The sequence below is a fragment of the Solanum stenotomum genome, chromosome 10 (assembly GCF_019186545.1).
Source record: "Solanum stenotomum isolate F172 chromosome 10, ASM1918654v1, whole genome shotgun sequence".
In the NCBI taxonomy this organism is placed as follows: domain Eukaryota; kingdom Viridiplantae; phylum Streptophyta; class Magnoliopsida; order Solanales; family Solanaceae; genus Solanum; species Solanum stenotomum.
This window is the reverse complement of record NC_064291.1, coordinates 51565894-51588569: the sequence shown is the minus strand read 5'-3', so window position 1 is coordinate 51588569 and position 22676 is coordinate 51565894. Positions and strand designations below refer to the sequence as shown.

Genomic DNA, 22676 nt, shown 5'->3' with positions numbered 1-22676 from the left:
CAATTAGTAGAGTTGATTCTTTTTTCTTGGTGCATATATCCTTCAAAGTTCAAGAACTTATGCGCTAACTCTAGATTATTTCTTTCGTCTTTATCTCTGGCTTTCTCTTATTTATAGTCAAAGAACCCATATTATTCACTATTGATGCGAACCCAAATTATCACCTGATTTAGTTGACCTTTTCGTAATGGGCTTGTCATTGTGAGGCCAATTAACCTGTCGACGTGAGGTTTTCATGATAAGGTTGAATTTTCGGCGATTTGTCTAATTGTATTCTAACTTGCCTAGTTCTTTTAATGTCTTCTCACGGTAAAGACATGATCCCTCTTCTCAAAAATAAAATAAGGAACATCAATTCTAAGTGGGAATGAGCTAGAATCCTTATGTCTGTTTGGTTGTTCAATGGTAAGTGTCATTTTGTGACCAACAACTCATGGGTGTGATGAAGTGCCAATTACTCTTTTATCCTTAACAAGAGGTTTTTAGTTGGGCTCCAATGTGGGTAGTGGACATTGGATGGAAAATAAAAAAAAGAGTGTCGTCATGTGGAGAGCCGTGACAATTTAAAAATGGGTTTTTAGTTGGGCTCTAATGTGGGTAGTGGACATTGGATGGAAAATAAAATAAAAAGTGTCGTCACGTGGAGAGCCTTGACAATTTAAAAATGGGTAAATTTCATATATGGCAAACAAATTTAAGTAAATAATGCTCCATAGCTATAGTTTATCTAATTACGCTTCATGACTATAGTTTTGTTTGCTATAGAGCCTTAGATTTGTATATCTCGATTTTATTGTTTTAAATTTATACAAATTTTATTTTTAATAAATGTATAATGGACACTAAATACGGTAATAGAATTTTTTTAGAATCTCATGATTCACGCTAATCATTTTTAATAAAATATTTTTGTCCAAAATGAGTTCTACTACAATACTAACACCAATATTTATACAAATTAATAACTATATAAAAGTATATGCATATGTATAAATATACAAATTTTTGTATAAAATATACAACTATTTGTATTTGTATATAATTATAAAATTGTAAATGTATATGTTTATGAATATTGACTCACACCTTCGCATGCACGCACCCACGCTCGCACGCACCCACGCGTGCACACACATCAATATAGTTATGTGTATATATGGAATTAAATCACAATTTTGTATGTGTATAAATAATAACTACTAATAAATATACAAATTGTGATACATTAGGGTTTATACGAATAGTTGTGATTCTCTAGATCTGTCCAGATCTAATGAACCATCTCTTATTCCCCCTTCAACTATTTCGATGTTGCTTGTCTTAGTATTATTGATAACTTGCTGCAATGCTATTGGGTCGCTCTTTTTCTTGGATTTCAACTCTTGAATATATTTTTCTTCTTCAATTTTTCTAGATTTTGCAATAGACCCTGCATTGACTCCAAAATCTTATGTTAAGCCAAACAAAAATTTGGATGGCTACCTGCAAAATCTTGTGTTAAACCCAGCGAAAATTTGGACGGCCACGTGCAATAATGAATCATGATTAGGAGGGATAGTATAAATTTTCAAATTCAAATATTGGATGTGTATGAGTGATTTTAAGAGAGAATGAGGGAATGGAGAGAGGGAGATGAAATTGGATTTGTATAAATGAGTATACAAAAGCCGGGAAGACTATTTTTGTTTCATTATACAAAGTAGGTATGGGCCCTATATTTAATAGCAAATTATATTAAACTATAGTCACGCACAATAATTAAATGAAACAAATAATGTTTATCAACTCATGCAATTTTCCCTTAGAATTATATAAAAATATATTTATAATTGTATAGAATTTTCAAAATTGTACAAAATTTGATAAAATCATCTAGATTAACGATATATGTACATTATAAAATATTAAGGGTCAGTTTGGCCATGTGATACAAAATCATATAAAATGAAGTTTAAGTTTTGTTTGAACATGCAATCTGAATTTTTCAGTTGTATTTTCTGCTCATAAACATAAAAAAAAATCATGAGAGAATAATATCATATAATCCAACATTACCAGTCCTAGGGGCGGAGCGATAGTAGGGCCGACACAACAAGATTGGGGGCCTTAAGTCAAACCTTAATGAGGGGCCCTAATATTTTTTTTAAAAAAATAAATAAATTATCATATATACTTTTATTTAAAATTTACTTTTCTAGCTTTTTAGATGCGAAGTCATTAATTACAATTTTATAATCGATTTGTATAAATAATTCCTTTTCAATTGATAATATAGCTAATTCATTCAATCACTCTTGAGACATTATTGATCTTACATAAGATTTTATCAGTTTTAATTTCGAAAACCTTCTTTCGATTGAGGCAACGGTTACAGGAATTGCTAACATTATTATTTAAGCAATATACGCATTAGGTAAAGAATCAAGTCTTTTTATTTAATTGAGTATTTTCATTAGATCATTATATTCTACTTGTATTATTGCTCTCTTTTGGTAAAATCGAAATCATATTTTCTAGTTTACATATTTAAATCGAATAAATTTTAATAAGAACTAAAAAAAGAATATATACTTATGAACTAAGAATATTAACAATAACAAATTTTCAAGAAAAACTATAAAATAAAGTTAGAATAATAAAATCTGGCTCACGAATTTGAGAAGTTGATATAACAATGTCGAAATATTATTGAGTTCCTGCAATATAATGATTGCTTATTGCACTTGAGATTTTGAAGAAGACATCCAAAAGCAAATTTTGTTCTTTTGTAACTTGTAAACAACAGTAAATCAAAAAACAAAAAAATCTAGGAGAGAGTTCACTATTGAGAATAAAAATAATAAAATAGAGAATAAAAAGGATGAGTATTAGGCAAATAATCATATAGGGTCAAATCTTTAGGAAATAATAAGGAAACACAACTTCCCACTTAAGGAAATTATTCCCAAAAATGTTCCATTCCCTTAAAAAAGTGGGAAAACTAACGGTCATTTTTTATTTTATTTTATACTTCTTATATGTTTTTAAAAAAAAATTAAAAGTACATATAATTTTTTTAATAATATGTATAAGTATTTTTTTAAAAAAATGCCCCTCCTCCAAAAAAAATATGGGGGCCCAAGCGATGGCTTTAGTGACCTAGTGGTTAAGACGACCCGGAGCTAAAGCCAGTTGGACACCCTTCGTTGGAAAATTATGTTGTATATAAATGTCAAATTTTGCTTTTGAATGATATTTAAATTTAAAGTTGGACATCATTGACAAAAATTGAGCCTTTGGTGCAGTGGTAAAGGTTGTCCATTTGAATCAAGTTGTTGTGAGTTCAAACCCCATTATAACACAATATTTTATTTTATTTTGACAACATGCCACTTGTACACACACGATTATTATTGCATCAAACAAATACATTAATTTTTTATTATTAATTTTAGTTCACCTAAAATTCTTAAATATTTCTCAAGTTTCTTAATTCTTAATATTGCCATTTAAATCAATATAGAGTTTTTTATATACATACATAAATAATTTATTTGAAATATGTGATTAAATAGATAATAATTTTAATTTTATCCAATATCGAATGTACTTTTGAAAAATCACTTTTAAAAAAAAATAAATTCATTTGATCATGTAATTTGTGTTTTATATAAATCTAGGCTCGTTTGATCCATTAGTATTTCACTTTATACATAGTAATTCATATATTTTTTGTATTATAAAATCAATGCAGAAGAAAAAACATATTGATTGTTCGTATTTGATAGAATGTTGGGATCGTTCATGCCAGAATTGTTAGCCTCACTTATCAAAAAAAATTATTCTTGGACACCCTTGATAAATTTTCTAGCTCCGCCACCGACCAGTCCAAAAACGCTCATGATTTGACCCTATTGTGAGAAGATAAAAGTCTCGGCATGAGAGGACATGAAAAATATATATTATGACCAATCATGAAAAACATACCTAGACAAGTCAATGGGCTTCATAATGAGAAGCCCAACACAAGAAACCCAACTTGATCCGGCCCAAATTCGGGCCCATGTTAAAAGAGAACGTCTAGGGTTTTTTTTGTACTATAAATAAGAGAGAGCGCCGCAGCGTAAATCATTACCTCTCAGGTAACCCTGCTAATCAATCATAAAAGACAACAATAGACGATAAATCCCCCCCCCCCACACACACACACACCAGAACGTGATGTAATAGAGATAGGAAGAATTGGAGTTGGCGCATTAGATTGTCAACATTAAAAGAGATTTGGATCAAGAAGACAAAAATCAACTCTATCGATCAATTGAGGTATGTCATTTATGATAAATGAGGTATTTGCAATTCATTTATTTTACTCATAACCCCCAAAATTTTCCCAATACCGATCTGGATATATAAAAAACTTCTAAGAGTTTAGTAATACTGAACAATCACTCAAATGCTAAAGCTGAATCTAAAACTATGTCTGAAAAAGCCTCTAACTAACCAGAATTGCTAAGACATGTCCCCAACTAACCCTAGCAAAACTGAAACTGAAATAAAAGACAGAAATGGAAAACATGTCTATTGTCCTCGAAGTATGAGGACCACTGATGCTACTGAGTATGGATCGGGAATCGATCTACGCATAATCTGAATGTTGAGGACCTGAACCTACATCATGAAAGGATGTAGCGCAGAGTATGCGTCAGTACTTGGAATGTACTGAGCATGCAGGATATAGAATATAACTGAACAAATATGTAAGTTGAACAAAGCATAACTGAGCAATGACATAATCTGAACATAATGTATATACTGAAATATACTGAAATGAACTGAACTGAATGCAATGACCAAGTACTGATTATTAACATGACATGGTGAGACTAAATACTGAAATATAACTGAAAACCTGAATGCACTAGAGTCTGACTGTGGGAGCTACTATTAACCGACATAAAACCACGTGAGCTAAACGTGGAGTCCGATATATACATCATATCGAAGCGGTCGATATACCTTGCCAGGGGTATAAAAGCATGACTGGCGTGATCACTAAATTTGATGCCCACATAGGGACTTAACCTACGAGGGCACGTAATTTTGTGACTATGAGGGTACGCTGAAACCCTAGTCCACTCAGTGCTAAGCCTACTCCCAACTCGAATTGTGTATGAATAGCTCAAAATACTGACATGCAAATCTGAGAATGTAACAATTATATACTGATAATGTGACATTCGAAGCTGGAGAATATATATATGTTTAATTGACCTAGCATGTGTAATTCATGAACTAAGAGAATCTACACAACTAGGGTCTGAGTTTCATGCAAATAACTAAGTAACGATAACGAAAACATGATAATCTGATTAGGAACACTCTAACAGCTAAATCACAACTATTATCTAAGGTTTTAGAAACCCTATGTCTAAGCAAGATATAGCGAATCAAGAATCAGACTGAATTTTAGGACCTAGTGGACGAAAGTAACCCAATAGTGAAATCACACATGTCTGGTGACGAATTTAATGGAGAAATATTTTGATTTCGGGGATGGAACTGAGGAAAACCTACTGCATTCTTGGAGAAAGCTATCACCTCTTTTCTCCTCTTTTTCGTTGTAAGCTTGGTGAATTCTAGTGAATAATGGCTTAGGGTAAATTCTGACTAGAATAATAGGCTAAAACTGACCAAAACGAAGTAGTTTAGGGGATAAAATAATTAAGAAAAGACCCAATTACCCCTAAACTAAAAGTCAACTGGCCCATCGACAGATCTGACCGACGGACCATAGGTCGACTAACGGTCTGTCCTATCAGTCGTCGATAGACATCTGAGGGCTGAAATCTGGGGTCTGATCCACGGACCTGGACTACGGTCCGTAGGTCCTGCCGTTGGTCAAGGGTTTTCTAGGAATTCTGGGGGAAAGTTGAGGTGGCCAACCACGGACCCCACCTACGGTTCGTACGTAGCCTCCGTCGGTGGCACCTGCAACTTCTGAAAATCTGAAATTTTTCCTTTCTCAAATTCGGGGTGTAACACTCTTCCCCTGCCTACGTTGTAATTAATGTGTCATTTTTTTATTTTACCAATGTGATGACATAATCAGATATTTTATATTTTAAAGTAAAAAAATATTTTTAAAAAAATTAGTTGACTACTTGAATAAACTTTAATGTGAATATAAATCACTAAAATTACATTATTGTTTCAATTTATTTGTCTTAGTTACATATTTCATAACTATCAAAATCAAAATTTATAGTAGATTCAATCCATACATGCTATTAGGGGTGACGAAATGGATAATTTATATGGGTATTCACCCATATTTACCCATTTTAAATGGGTTGGAAACTCAACGCATATAAAATGGGTAAAAACGAATAACATTCATATTACACATTTAAAAGTGGTAGTTAAATGGGTAAAAAATGTTGATTCATAAAAAAAATGATGGTGTTAATGTATATTTTTGGCAGTAGGTGGTCGGGGTAGTGTGTGGGAGTGGGGTGGGGGTAAGGAAAAAATCTATTTTAAAAAAAAAAAAAAACAAATTAACTTTTTTTGGTGAAGGGGCTGGAAGGGGGATGGGGTGGGGTGGCAAGAAAACTTCAAAAAAATNGGGGGGGGGGGGGGGGGGGGGGGGGGGGGGGGGGCTGGTAGGGTGATAAAAAAACCTTTAAAAAAGAATTCATTTTTTTTTAATAAAAACAAACTATTTTTTTTTTCATTTTTTGGGATAGGGGGCAGGTGGGCTGGAAGGGGGTGGGGTGATAAAAAGCACTTTAAAAATATTTCATTTTCAAAGTTTTTAACAAGATCTCTACTATATTATGGGTATCCATATTATCCATTGTGTAACTCATTTTTACCAATTTAAAAATGAGTCGAGTCGAGTACTTTATTCATTTTTGTTTAATTCGTTTTCGATCGACTCAACTCACTCGTTTGTCACTCCTACATCACTACAACAAAAACAATTTTTTGCGGCAATAAATAGACACATTAATAAAGAGTGCTAAAGTTTTTACTAACATTAGTTAAGTGCCATTAGATCCAATGTCGCTAAAGGCTTCAGAAAGATATACAAAGAGTGCTAATTACTGCTAAAACTACATATTTAGCGGCAATTGAGCTATTGCCGTTAACAAATTGCCGATAAAGATCATTTTTGGTGTAGTGGATGTTATTATCCTTTGTTTCACACTATTCTTTTAATAGGACTTCCTCTTTCTCAAAATATTTGTCATTTTGGAAGTCTAAAACGAACTTAATTATTTTCTGATCAATTTTTAGTATGCTAATGGTTATGCGATTTGACTCAGGTGCATATTTATGGATTCAGGGGATGGCTCTGTTTCAAGATGGTTTTGTCGAAATTGTAAACGTCCCATTACCAAAACGGGATACACAGCTTGTGAATGTGGGTGTAAAACATGGGTGGACGATGGGACTAACGAGAAATGGCTCGTCGTGGATATCCCATTGGGGAGTCCTCCAGTTACTGTTGAGGGTGAAAACAACAAAGGTCCGATTCTTCTTAGTGATGACGGGGAGTCTAAACAGGACTGTGAAGTTGTGGAGAATATTGGAGAGGATGGAAGGAAAAGAAGAATGATGGAGCCTTCTGGAGGTGACAAGAGGAGGAAGTTCATTTCCGGAACTTGTGAGGAAATATCTGATAATTCGGAGGAGGAGAGTGATCCTGATGTAGCTATTGTACCTCAACTTGTTGCTGAGAGTGAAAACCACAACAAAGGCCGAACATATTTTCTTCGGCCACGCTCTATGGACAAGTCTAAGAATAAGAATGATGAGGAGTCTGATGAGGAGGAATCTGATGATGAGGAGGAGTCTGATTACGAAGAGTGTAAATCCTCGTATAAAGAGGACTGTGATGATCATAATAAACTCACTCCTCCTGAAGAGAAGGAACATGTTTCTGTCAAAGAAACACTTCCTTTAGTATTTCGATTTGAAGACGAGGAACCTCTTCCCCCAGGGAAAGAAGAATGGGAAATAGAAAACGACAATCTTTTTGCTGAAATGCGCATGTGTATGTTGGAAGAACGAATAAGACTTACAAATTCACCTGTTTTGCAGATGCAGAGTGAAAAAGTAAGTGACTGTCAGATGGGGAACCACAAGCTTAAGCTAGATGAACAAATTGGACTCATCTGTTCAGTTTGTTCACATGTGATTTTGGAAATCAAGTACATCTTTCCTGATTTTGTAAGTATACGAGTTTTGTTCTGTCAAGCACTTTTTTTAAAAAATAAAAAATCTGCTGCACACATTCTACTAAATCTAAATTTATGACAGTTTTTTCTGTAGCTTTGCGATCCCAATTAAACGGGAATGCTCTTTAGTTTATATTTTGTTCACTCTTAAAATCATGAACTTATGTGTCATTTGCAGGCTAGAAGACCTCGACAAAGGCATAGAAGAAAATATCTCAGAGAGTCGCCATCACTGTTGGATGTTGAGAGCTTCAGAGCTTCTGATTCTTCTGCAGACCAAGATTCTGCTATTTATGAAGAAGGAACAGTGTGGGATTTAGTTTCCCCAAATGTTAAAGCGGCAATGTATCCTCATCAACGTGGAGGATTTGAGTTTATGTGGGAACACATTGCTGGAGCTATAACACTTGAGAGGCTGAGAGAGCCCCTATCTAAGAGTAAGGGGGGATGCATTATCTCACACCCACCTGGCACCGGAAAAACCCGACTCACCATAGTGTTTCTTCAGTCATATCTGAAGATGTTTCCGAAGAGTCGGCCTGTAATCATAGCTCCATCAAGTTTGCTTCTTAACTGGGAAGCCGAGTTCCAGAAATGGGAGGTGGACATTCCCTTCTACAATTTGAACAGTAAAGATTTCTCCTCCCAAGAAGAAGAAGCTACAATTCGTGTCGTTGGCTGTTTATCTGATGCAGGAAGAAAAAATACACAGCTTATACGTTTGGTGAAGCTGAAATCCTGGGCTGAAAGTAAGAGTGTTTTGGGAATCAGTTATGACTTGCTCAGGAACCTCACAGGAGAAGATGGAGACGGCAATGCCAAAGGGATACGAGAAATGCTTCTCAAATTACCTGGTCTTCTGGTCCTTGAAGAAGGGCACACTGCTCGGAATGAGCACAGCCTTGTGTGGAAAGCACTGAAAAAGGTTGAAACAGAAAAGCGGATACTTCTGTCTGGAACTCCGTTCCAGAATAACGTCAAAGAATTTTACAACACTCTCAGCATAGTTTGTCCAAAGTTTGCTGCAGATTCGGAGCAGAAATGGGCTTCTCTAAGCAGTTCCATTGACAATAATCCCCGAGCATTGGAAGAGCTTAGGGATATTATTGCACCACTTGTGCATACGTGCAGTGAAGATGTAAAGAAGGTAAGCCTTCCGGGTTTAAAGAGTACAGTGATACACTTGAAGCCCACAGATTTGCAGAAGGAGTTGCTTAAAAGAATACCAGAGAATCCGGGCTCCCTTTCCAATCTGTCGTCTCTGATCTCTGTTCATCCTTCATTAGTGGCAAACAGGAAGGAGTTCTCTGATTTAGAAAGTCAGCTCAGTGAAAGAAGATATCGGTTGGATCCTGATATTGGAGTAAAAACTAAGTTTGTTGTTGAATTAGTCAAACTATGCGATGGGCCGAAGGAGAGGGTTATAATATTTAGCCAATTACTTGGTCCTCTAAAGCTGATCAAGGAGCAACTCAGTTCTCTCTTTGGCTGGACTTTAGACCGGGAGATTCTATATATGGATGGCCAACTTGATGTAAAGCAGCGGCAGCTATCAATAAATTCTCTTAATGATCCTAAGAGTGATGTCAAAGTACTTCTTGCATCAATAAAAGCATGTTCGGAAGGAATAAGTCTTATAGGGGCATCAAGAGTGGTTTTGCTTGACGTTCTCTGGAATCCCTCGGTAGAACAGCAAGCTATCAGTCGAGCCTACAGGAAAGGTCAGACTAAATTTGTGCATGTTTACTATCCAGTAACATCAAAATGGGAGGTTGACAAGATCGAACAACAGACGAGAAAAAGCTATCAGTCAGATGTACTATTGTCTAGGAATGAAATCAAGATGGATCCTTCATGTTCTGTGTCAGAGGATAACATACTAGAATCCATGGTTAAGAATGAGGGCCTCCGACATATTTTTGAAGACCTATCTCATGCACCGAGCAGTTAATTAGGTTAGTATGTGCTTTAATTTCTTCTCGTTTGCTGCTACATGAAGTAATCTGACTTGTTTACTACCTATCTTTGTATCTTATTCCTTTCCTTCTGGTTTCAAGCTGTTTGATGCAAGAATGTGCAAATTCAGACCTGGTTTACGAAGAGAGCAGATTGGATTTTTCATCACCCACAGGATGTTCTAAGTTCTTATGAGAGTTTATTTATATTTAAAAGAATACATTGAACTTCTAAATTATATGAATTAACTCATTCAGAACGTGTTGGATTATATACACATTTTGGAAGTCATACTATGTGTATACTCATATCGGATTTCTATTTCCTTCATGAAGAGGTCGATGTACCAAATTTATGATTTCCTTTAATATTTATAATTGAATTTGAATGCTCCTTTTTTTATTTGGAAAGAGAAATTTGTGCTTCCTTCCATCAGAGAAGTTAGTCAACCAACAGCTAATGATGCAGCTGCACTTTTGTTGCTTCAAAGACTCGACGATCTACTGTTGGTTCTTCCTCATAGTTTGATAGGCTTCGTTACATCTAAAGATAAACTGAAGGATGTTGCACCTGTGAATGGTGAAGCAACATACCAATATACCTCGAAGTCTCGATGGTAATTAAGTTGTAATCAATTTGACACGAGTGAGGCTGATAGAAAAGCTTCAGAGAACAGATTAGGCTTCAGAAAATTGAATCATTTCGACAGACCAGTGTTTAGTTTCTAACAATCTATCGTGATTCTAGTTTGAAGCACTTGATTCACAGTTTTGACTTAAAGTACTGAGTTCATGCAAGCTCAGATCATTGTGCAAGCAGAAGTGATGGAACCATTATACTTAACCTATTACGATAAGCAGTGCTAAAGAATTATACGATAAGCACCAGTGTAAGTGAAAGTTAGGACTAAACTAAGAGTTAGTTTTTCAAAACTAAGATAAAGCACAATAAATAAATTTTGCATTCTCCACTAAGAATCAGATTACAAGATAAAAATGTCTCACAGTAACAACATCCTAGCCTTACAAGAAAGAGATAAAACATTTGAGCCATTTTACAAAGACTAGCAAGTTAACAAAATACACTAAACAAGACGGACTGCCTCATGTACCTAACTACTCCCTTTTGAAGGTTGGCAACCAGAATTAAAGCATGTAGTAAGCACCACACGAGGTGCATGAGATAGCTTTTCAAAAATATGACGGAGGCCCTCATGCTTAACCATGGATTCAAGTATGTTATCCTCTGACACAGAACATGAAGTGTTCTCTTCATTCCTGGACAGAAGTACATCTGAATGATATCTCTTTCTTGTTTGTTGTTCGATCTTGTCAACCTCCCATTTCGATGTCACTGGACAGTAAACATGAACAAATTTTGTCTGACCATTCCTGTAGGCTCGACTGATGGCTTGCTGTTCTACTGAGGGATTCCAGAGAACGTCAAGCAAAACCACTCTTGAGGCTCCTATTAGACTTATTCCTTCTGAGCAGGCTTTTGTCGATGCAAGAAGCACTTTGACATCGCTCTTAGGGTCATTAAGAGAATTTATTGATATCTGCCGCTGCTTTACATCAAGTTTCCCATCCATATAGAGAATCTCTCGGCCTAAAGTCCAGCTAAAGAGAGAATTGAGCTGCTCCTTGATCAGGTTTAGAGGATCAAGTAACTGGCTAAATATTATAACCCTCTCCTTCCACCCACCACATAGTCTGATCAGTTCAATAACAAATTTCATTTTTACCCCAATATCAGGATCCAACCGACATCTTCTTTCCTTGAGCTGACTTTCTAACTCAGAGAACTCCTTCCTATTTGCCACTAATGAAGGATGAACAGAGATCAGAGACATCAGATTTTGTTCATAAAAGGATCCCGGATTCTCTGGAACTCTTTTAAGCAACTCCTTCTGCAAGTCTGTGGGTTTCAAATGTATTACTGTATCCCGTATACCTGGAAGGCTTACCTTCTTTACATTTTCGCTACATTTATGGACAAGGGGTGAAATAATATCCCTAAGCTCTTCCAACGCTCGGGCATTCTTGTCAATTGAATTGCTAAGAGAAGCCCATTTCTGCTCCAAATCAGAAGCAAACTTTGGACTAACTACAGAGAGAGTGTTGTACAGCTCTTTGATGTTATTCTGGAACGGAGTTCCAGAAAGAAGTATGCGCTTCTCTGTTTCAACCTTCTTCAGTGCTTTCCACACAAGGCTGTGCTCATTCCGAGCAGTGTGCCCCTCTTCAAGGACCAGCAGATCAGGAAACTTTAGGAGTATTTCTCTAAGCTCTTTGGCATAACCCTCTCCATCTTCTCCTGTGAGAATCCTGAACAAATCATAGCTGATTCCCAAAACACTCGTACTTTTCGCCCAGGATTTCAGCTTCACCATCCGTATAAGGTGTGGATTTTTTTTCGCAGCACCGGATAAACGGTGAAAGACACCAACAGTACCTTCATCTTCCTTTAAAGAGAAGTTTTTGCTGTTCAAGTTGTGGAAGGGAATGTCCACCGCCCATTTCTGGAACTCCGCTTCCCAGTTAAGAAGCAAATTTGATGGAGCTATGACTACAGGCCGACACTGTGGGAACAGCTTCAGATATGACTGAAGAAACACTATGGTGAGTCGGGTTTTTCCGGTGCCAGGTGGGTGTGAGATAATGCACCCTCCCTTACTCTCCGATAGGGGCTCTCTCAGCCTCTCAATCTTTATACCTCCCGCTATGTTGTTCCACATGAACTCGAATCCTCCACGTTGATGAGGATACATTGTAGCTTTGGCACTTTGGGGAACTAAATCCCACACAGTTCCTTCTCCATAAATAGGAGAATCCTCAGCTGTTGAAGAATCAGGAACTCTGAAGCCGTCAACATCCAAGACTGATGGGGATTCTCCAAAGAATTTTCTTTCGTACCTCCCTTGAGTTCTCTGAGCCTGCAGATGACACATCAGTTCAAGAATTTAAGAGTGAATCATAAATAAATTGGAGGGAAGATGTATTTACAAAAATATTTGAAAAGGAAAGTGCTTGACAGAACAAAACTCGTAATACTTACAAAATCAGGGAAGATGTATTTCATCTCCAAATGGACATATGAACAAACTGAACAGATGAGTCCAATTTGTTCATCTAGCTTAAGCTTGTGGTTCCCCATCTGACAGTCACTTAGTCGTCCACTCTGCATCGGCGAAACTGATGGATTCGTAAATCCAATATGTGATTCCAAGATACACATGTTCATTTCAGAAAAAAGATCTTCAATTTCCTTTTCCCACTCTTCTTTCTCTGGGGGAAGAGGTTCCTCGTCTTCAAATTGAAATACTAAAGGAAGTGTTTCTTTGACAGAAACATGTTCCTTCTTTGCTGGAGGAATGACTTCATTACGATCATCGACATTTTTTATTGAATCAACAATAAACTTCAGAAATTCAGATTCTTCAAGAATCTTCTTCGGATTCTTTCGAAGAGCATCAGTTGAAGATTCGAATTCCGACTTAGAATATGAGGTTGTATCAGTAAACTCTTTGGATTTGTCCCCTGTCCTGCCCATGTCCGCAACGTTAACAACCTCAGGATCACTCTCCTCCTCCTCATCCTCCTCATCCTCCTCATCCTCCTCATCCTCCTCATCCTCAACAACAATAACAACATCAGGATCGGTCTCCTCCTCCTCGTCCTCCTCATCCTCCTCCGCCGCAACGTTAACAATATCAGGTTCAGTCTCCACCTCCTCCTCCTCCTCCTCCACAACGTTAACAACATCAGGTTCAGTCTCCACCTCCTCCTCCGCAACGATTACAACATCAGGATCACTATCCTCCTCCTCCTCAACAATATCAACATCAGGATCAGTCTCCTCCGATGACGAATCATCATCATCTGATACTTCCTCGACGAATGTCTGATTTGTGAAGTACTCAGAAGTTCCTCGACTGAACTTCCTCCTCCCATTGTTTTCCACATTTCTCTCGTCACCTCCAGAAGTCTCCATCTTTTTTCTTTTCCTTCCATTCGTAGAATTCCCACTTTGACTCAACTCATTCCTCTTTTCAATTATCTCCACCATACATTTTAAAGATTCTTGTCTAGTCCTCCTCTTTGAAACAGAGCCATCCCCTGAATCCATCTTCCACACCTGAGACAAAATACACGATTTCCGTTATCAATCAAAATTCTAAAAGAAATTCTTCACAATAACAACAAGACTGAACTGCATTTACAAATACTAACCTGAATAAAAAAAAAGCCCCTTTTCTGCCGGAAAATCAAGAATGGATAGCTTTGAATTCTTCCAAACTGTAAAAAAAACAGAGTAATATGGAAAGGCCTTTTTTCTGCCGGAAAATCAAGAATGGATAGCTTTGAAACGGTATAAACAGAGTAATAGAGAGTGATGAGTTTGAATGAATTGAATGCATCGACACAAATATATATAGAAGGAGATAGAGTAACAGCATAAGCAAAACGTGACTTAGACAAGCCTTTTAGCGTGACAGAAAAAACTTATGTAAAGTGCGTGCATTTTGTGATACATTAGAATATTCCGAGTTCCAACTATTCAGAACGATGTAAAGTGTGAATGTTAACTCTTCCAACTGGGTCACATGAATTGTCAAAAAAAAATTGTCTTTCTTTAGCAAGGGTATACTTTAATTTAATTACATAATTTTTTTCAAAATTGTGGGTACGATCGTAGCTACGCTCTTTAGTTTTAATTCATATCCTGTAGTTATAGTTTTATTACATTGAATGTCGTGCTCTTATTTGTGTAAATTTTTATAATTATTTCGAGTAAAAAATTGACGATTGATTAAGAAAAATATTTCATCATATTAGGTTTTAGGAAAAAAAAGAATGAGATAGATGATTATAGACCACTGATCTGAAAGGTTTCGGGTTTGTTTATAACCTAGAAAAAGTAAATTAATAACGAAATAATTTTGAAAAATAAATGTTCTGCTCAACTTAGTGACAAAGGGTGTTTAAATTTTCTTAGAACCTGTTACAAAGGTGACTGAATTAATATAGCGGGTAGGGCTGCGTATCGGTTGGTTCAGTTCGGATTTGGAATTTACGGTTTTACTTATCAGTTATCGGTTTGTAATCATGCTCAACCGTTATGAAACCGTTAAGATATCGATTTATCGGTTAGTGATCGTTATCGGTTCGGTTATCGGTTTAATCGTTAACAGTTCGCACAATTTTCATTGAGAATTACTAATGGACTAATCACTAATCAACAGTACGCAGTAGCCAGTAGTCACTGATGAACTTTTCCCCGTTAGTCCATTACTACATAAATACTTAATAAAACTCCATATTAACCTGGACAGAGATGTCAATATTGCCTATTATTGCCTAATCTGGCAAGCTCAAAAGAATTCCTCATAACAACCAAGCCAATTTTGATATGAACTATAAAGAGAAACCATTACAACACTACTAACGAAAACCACTAATGATCATGAGACCATTACTAATAAAAACTTTTTCATTGCAGATGGTAATATTGCAACATTGCAGGTATATCTTATTGAATCGCTCATTGTAATGAGAAGATAAAAACAAAGACTTAAAGTAACGGAACCAACCATTTGAACCTCAATTTAGACACTTAGAGAATGATATTCAAAATAACTCGTCTGCGTGGGAGTAGTGACAGTGAATCAATGAGTGATGTCACAGCTTTAGAATATTATTGTGAAATTTTAGTGTCAACTATAAAATTACTGTAAAGAGTCTAAAGATTGAAATGTAGACCCTAAAGGCTAAATGTGTCTAAGTCCTTAACTGATATAATATTAAACTTCTTATCGGATTATCGGGCATCCAATTTGAAATATGGCCAAACCGAGACCCGAACCGATAAGCCGATAAGAAGTTTATGGTAAACTGAGACTCAAACTGTTAAGCCATTAACTTGAACCATTGACCCAATAACCAAATTATCGGTTCGGATTATCAATTTAGATTTGATTTTGAACAGCCCTAATAGAGGGTGGTATGCCATAAAACGATTTCACTTGACAACGTCTTCTCAGTCATGTTATTTGCATCGAATTTGTCTAATACAATTAGTATCTCTTGTGTGAATGGTGATCAGTTACTGCATAAAAACGAGTTTATATAGTTCGTACCTGAAGAATAGCGGGGGTGGGTGACCAATAGTGTGAAACTCTATTGTGACCAGAATGTCATAATTCAAAATTAATTACAAAGGCTAATATTGCACGTTTGGTATTTGAGTTAGTAATAAATTTTGATTTTGACACTTATAACTCGGTATATTTTATCTTTTATTAATCAAAATGTTCCTTTTAATTTATAGGAAATAAGTCATATTTGGAGTACTTCTAGAGGTATTATCATCAAATATTGAAGTAATAATACAATTTAGCATAAGTACATAACACATGAACTATTAAACGATAAAATAATTAATATTTAGGGAAATTTGTGAATATTCCCAAGAGGCTAAAAATATTGATAAACCTATTCTAAATACGTAAAAATAGAGTAACAAGGACTGATCGAAAAAACATACACTAATATAGAATGAGAAAAAGAAACGTGACAAAAAGAGGGGAGTGGCTGGAGTTTTAGGTTTTGTTAAGGAGGAGCAACGACAAATGAGAGAATATATAGCACGTCAAATTTTTTCTACAAATGTGTATAAAAATTTTCTTTCACATATAAAGTGAAAAAAATGTGTAGTAATATCACTTTCAGATGGTACAAAAACAAAAATCTTCACAGACTAAAGTGGATAAATATTTTGTGCATTTTATGAAATTGAAATATCTCGTTGGCTTCAAAGGAACGAGGATGATATGAAGCAAGAACCCTTGAATTTTTTAATTTTTTAAAAAATATATTTTTCACCTAGTGTTTGGTATGAATTTTTTACAACTTATAACTATGTCAAAAAGAATATTTTTCTTTCGTCTCGATTCATGTGATGTTTGATTTGATACAAAGTTTAAAAAATATCATGAAAAGCTCACTTGGGCAGATTAATAAGCCTCACAATGACAAGCCCATTACGAAAAAGTCAACCTAATCAGGCGATAATTAGGGCTCGCGTCAAAAGCGGATAACAAGGGTTCTCTGATTATAAATAAGAGAGAGTCAGAGATAGTAACGAAAGAGTAATTTGGAGTTAGCGCGTGGGATTTGAAACTTTGAAAGAGATTTGGAGCAAGAAGGCAAGAATCAGCCCTATTAATTGAGGTATGTTGTTTGTTACAATCTGATGTAATTGCAATTCATTTATGTTAGCTCTAATCCTAGAATGTATGTCTTCATTTATGCTATTTGAAGGTAGAAAGTCGAATAGGAAAAAATAGTGTAAACGAAGACAGACGTTCTAGGATTAGAGCTAACATAAATGAATTGGAATTACATCGGATTGTCACAAACAATATACCTCAATAAGTAGGATTGATTCTTGTCTTATTGGTCCAAATCTCCTTCAAAGTTCAAAATCTCACGTGCTAACTCTAGACTATTTCTTTCGTTTCTATCTTTGACTTTCTCTTATTTAGTCGAGAAACTCTTATTATTCACTTCTGACACTAATTATTGCCTGATTAAGTTAACCTTATCATAATGAGTTTGTCATTGCAAGGCCCATTAACTTGCCTACATGAGGTTTTCATGATATGTTCTTGATTAACCATAATGTATGTTCATGTCTTTCTCTTTTGCCTTGACTTTTGCATTCTCTCAATAGGTTCACATTATGAGCCTTCTTAAATTGACAAGGATGATTTTTTGGTGATTTGTCTAATTATATTGTAATATTCCTAGATTTTTTAATGTTCCGTGTTCTCACAAACGAAATGAGGAACATCTATTCTAATTGGGCATGAGCTAGAATCCTTATATCTACTTGGTTGTTCAATGGAAAGTGTTGTTTTGTGACCAACAATCCAGAATTGTGGTGGAGTGGTAAGTATTTTTTATCCTAAACCAGAGGTTTTAAGCTGGGCTCCAATTAGCGGGAATGGAAAATGAAAAAAAAAAAGTATTGTCGTGCGGAGAACCTAAACACTTAAAAAAAATGTATATAAAAATATATTTACAATTGTATACAATTTTCAAAATTGAAAAACAATCGTCTAGTTCAACTATATATGTACATTATAATGGGGAAACTACATAAATGGACCACAAAACATAAAATAATTACAATTTTATTGCCCAACTCAAACTAATTCAGGAAATACTCACTGGCCCAAATACTAATCTCAATAAATTACAACATATATCCCCTTTAGTTTATGCCGAATTTCTATTCAGTCCTTTTTAAATTTAGGCCCAATTTCGCCTCTAGCCTTTTAAAAGTTAGGCTCAATTCGCCCAAAACTTTTGTCCTATTATTAATAATTTTTGTTTTTTTCTAATTTATTATTTTTGTTTTACCATTAATTACTTTTATTCTTTCTCATTAATTATTTTTATTTTCTCTTTTATTCTTTCTCATTTATTATTTTTATTTTTATTTCATCTGGTCCTTTATTAGAGTTACAATTTTGTAATATTTTTATTTATTTATTTTGGTTAGTTTATCTTCTTTTTATTTTTTCTCTCTTTCTATATTTTAATCTTTTTAAGAAAATAAAATAAATTACTTGTGTTCTTTTCTTATTTATTATTTTTATTTTCTCTTTTATTATTTTCTCATTTATTATTTTTATTCTTTTTTTTTCTTCATATTATCCAATTTGATAACAATTTTACTATTTTTTTTCTTTATCATTTTCATTTTATCCTTTATTAGAGATATCATTTGGTAATATTTATTATTTATCTCTTTGTTCTTCTTTTTTATTTTCTTTTTTCCTTTATTAGAGATATATTACCATTTGGTAATATATACTTTTATAGTATCATTTACTAATAAGTAATTTATATACAACATACATTAATGATATCACGGTGTGTGTATATATATATATATATATATATATGATGTCTTGGTATCATTAAGACTGATAATTTGGTATTATATACTCTTACAGTATCATTTACCAATGAGTACAGGGTGTGAACAAGAAACCTTAATGATATCAATACAGTATATGTATATATGTCAGTTACGCGAAATTATCACTTGGGGTATCTATTGTAATTATTTAGGGGGCATCAATGTAAGGGGTATATATTTGTAATTAATGTGTATTTATGGGGCATTTGTTTAGTTTCCCCCATTATAAAATACTAAGGGTCCGTTTGGCCATGTGATACGAAATCAATATAAGATGAAATTGAAGTTTTGTTTGAACATGCAATTTGTATTTTTAAGTTGTCTTTTTTGCTCATAAACGTAAAAAAAAAAATTACAAGTTGTGAAAACTATCAAAACTGTCTCAATTTTTTATACAATCTTGCCAAATAAGCAAAATTCCATACCAAAAAAAAGTTCATAACAAAAGTACAATACATCATCACAAAGCTATTCTTAAAAAAACATATTAGCATTTATCGATAAAATTTAGTTCAATAAAAAAAATTGAACATAAGTTGTAGGCTGCTATATTTTTTAGTCGTTTGTTGGTCAAATCATTAGTAATTATATCATCATGTTTATATTCCATGAATATTTCATCACTCCTATAGTATTCTCGAAAAAAAATATCCATCAATTTTTATGTATGAAATATTTGAAATCATGATATGAAATTCCCAAATCAAGCTTTTTGGAGATTATAGAATTTAGATGGAGATGAAATCGCATGTTCAAATATTGATTTCATCTTTGATTTCAAATCAAAGAAATGAAATCACATGTCCAAATCCCAAGTCTCAGAACTCATATATGAATAGATGCAGAGTTATATAGTTAAGATTTTTGGATGCCACACAAATAAGAGTTGAATAAAGAGACAAAATTTGTTACTTTGATAACTTGGAAAACTAATGGATTTATTTACAAAAACACACACTAGTGAGTACAAGTCCTAACTATGGAGCTTACAAGTACTTGTATCACTTATAATAGAAAAAAGAAAACTTCCCTCCTTTTGCCATACTCTCCCTAGTGTAAACATACTTAATCAAAAAGAACTAATGGTACACATAAAGACCATTTCTTTTGCCAAAGAATATTACTTAACATATATATACGTATATAGAAAAAATTTACTCGTTCCGTGCATAAGGATCTCAATTTTGAGGCTGATATAAGTTTGATTCCGCGATATGTGGAGTCTTCAAGCCTGAAATAGCAGGTAAAGAAAGTTAGACAAAAAGGTTCATATTAGCTTATTTTGAGTAACTTGTATAGACCATATTTGAGTAGACTTGCCTGAGCTAAGGGGCTCATTGGTCGTGCAGTTTCAGCGATGGTCTTCTTTTTGAGTTGTTTAGGTAAGGGAAGTTGTGTAGGCCTAGATGCACCTGCACCAGTAGCTTCAATAGAAGTTGTTTCTTGTGATTCTTGTACTGCCTGTGTCAGTATCTCAACCGCTTCGCTCATTTTTGGCCGCTCTTTGGCGTTCTTGTTTAAGCAGCTATCAGCCAGTTTTGCAATTCTCTTAGCAGCAATAAGTGAGAAGTCATTTCGAAGCCTCGAGTCAATTATCATGCTAAATCTTCTACTATCAGCAGGAAATTGTTTTACCCAATCAAGAAGCTTCTGCTCGATCACAGGACGGCTCCTTTCCAAAGTTCGCCTGCCTGTGAGGATCTCATAGAGAACAACTCCAAAGCTCCATACATCACTCTTAACTGATAGATGTCCAGTTTCAACATATTCAGGGGCAGCATATCCTAAAGTCCCCACCGGCTAAGAACAAAAAATTACGTATTAACAATCAGGCCACGAGAATAGAAGTCTAAAGCATGACTAACCTGTGCAATTCAGGGCCTAAAAATAACTAAAGATAAACTATACCAGCTAGTAAAGTAATAAAGCACATGGTTACATAAATAGCTAGAGATCAATGAAAACAAACAGCATGGTGACTTGCGACTGGAAGAGGAATATGAGCCAATAGCGAGAAGCTAAGTTGCTCGGACTCATGTGCAGGTGTTTGATACGGGTGTGGATCCAAAGGTCGGATCCTTCATGATCTAAATCTTAAGATTCAAGGGTCCAGATCCAAGTTTAGATATGGCCTACGGGTGTGGGGATTCGGCTAAAAATGATTCAAATATCTAAATTAGAGTTAGATGTCTAAATTATGAGATATTATGAGGAAAACTTACAAAGTATTCTGAGGAAAAAATATTTATCAAGGGGAGAATCCCAGAAGGTGATAAAAGGAAAAGGATTGACATAGAAATTACTTTTCTTTTCCAGTCTTTATACAAAGCACTACATTTTCTTCAATTTCATCTTAGCTTTTGTCCTGATTACAGAAATCATTGTATTTATCCCAAATTTCTCTGTTGATTTTGGTCAAAGTCCCCAAAATAGATTGACCAACTCTGGTACCACACCCACGTCGTGTCGACACGGGTGCGGCACGAAAGTGAAAAGTCCGAGCAACTTAGGCAAAAAGAAGACATAAAAATGCAGTCCCTTCAAGTATTAGCCAAAAAGACAGGTATATTTCGAATGTACAGAATTTGGCATAACAAACCCCTACCACACCCTCTTTCTAGGGAAGTTCACTATAAAAATTCAGCATCCATGCAAAATCGAACATTGTCATCACTTACTGCGGTAGACACATGAGAGCGGTCACCAGCTGGCCCTTCCCTTGCAAGCCCAAAATCTGAAAGCCTTGCATTAAAATTCTCATCCAGAAGCACATTTGATGACTTGAAATCTCGATATATCACCTTCAATTTTAACCAAAAAGTATTCATTAAGAAAGGAAATGAAAGAAAAAGTTCAAGAGTTTTGTATAGGGATAGAAAGAAGAAAGGTGATTTTAGGAGCACAAAATGCTTTTAGCTTAATTGGTGTTAATTATGATCATAAACATGCTATCTCTTGTCAACCACGCCTACTCGTTTTATCTTTCTTGGCTTCAGAACTTAGTTGGAAATACTGATACATGTGAATTAACGAAGTTTATTTGTTGCATTTTTCCAGTAAATGGAACAGGTATCTGCCAGTTTCCTAATAATGTTAAGAAAGCAAAGCATGTCGGTTAACCCCTGACAACACACTGCTACAAATTCATCAACTTGATTAAATGGAAAAAATTGTCACGTAATTAGAGAGCTTGATAAACAAGTCTAATGTATATATCTAATTATCAGCTGGATTTTCTTTTGGCATCTGAAATTAAGGATACGACTCTGTTAGCAAAGTCAGATAATATGTGTTTTCTATGTCATAAGCAGAAAATCAATTGTGACCTGATTAGCAGAATTTGAAGTGCCAATCATTTTATCTGAGTAGTTAAGCATACCTGGACTTCTAGTCCCTCATGCAGATAAGCCATCCCTTGCGCGGCACCAAGGATAATTTTCAATCTTGTTCTCCAAGGAACTACAGGTACAGCTTTGTTGAACAGATGATCCTCTAAGCTCCTATTTT

General features: G+C 34.9%; 5 protein-coding genes across 5 annotated transcripts in view; 2 read left to right on the top strand and 3 right to left on the bottom strand.

The window, feature by feature from the left end:
* Positions 1-22676, top strand: part of LOC125841392 (lon protease homolog 2, peroxisomal) — a 369735-nt gene that overhangs the window by 4017 nt on the left and 343042 nt on the right. The window lies entirely within an intron of this gene.
* LOC125843133 (SNF2 domain-containing protein CLASSY 3-like) lies at positions 7318-10173 on the top strand. Its single transcript, XM_049522356.1, has 2 exons — positions 7318-8214; positions 8401-10173. The coding sequence occupies exons 1-2, from the start codon at positions 7318-7320 to the stop codon at positions 10171-10173; spliced, it is 2670 nt and encodes an 889-aa protein (XP_049378313.1).
* On the bottom strand, positions 11117-13631 carry LOC125843132 (SNF2 domain-containing protein CLASSY 3-like; the record flags this gene model as incomplete). The annotated part of the gene is made up of 2 exons (XM_049522355.1): positions 11117-13113; positions 13236-13631. Coding segments are annotated over 2 exons (2220 nt in total), but the record flags the coding sequence as incomplete, so codon positions are not given.
* On the bottom strand, positions 13634-14306 carry LOC125841413 (uncharacterized; the record flags this gene model as incomplete). The annotated part of the gene is made up of 3 exons (XM_049520535.1): positions 13964-14306; positions 13760-13785; positions 13634-13702 (listed from the first exon to the last, which is right to left on the bottom strand). Coding segments are annotated over exons 1-3 (438 nt in total), but the record flags the coding sequence as incomplete, so codon positions are not given.
* The window catches only part of LOC125841406 (probable serine/threonine-protein kinase PBL19), a 17206-nt gene continuing 14590 nt past the window's right edge, over positions 20061-22676 (bottom strand). Inside the window, 1 exon segment of the mRNA XM_049520528.1 lies at positions 20061-20581. Coding sequence (XP_049376485.1) covers positions 20442-20581 — 140 coding nt within the window. The 3' untranslated portion in view covers positions 20061-20441.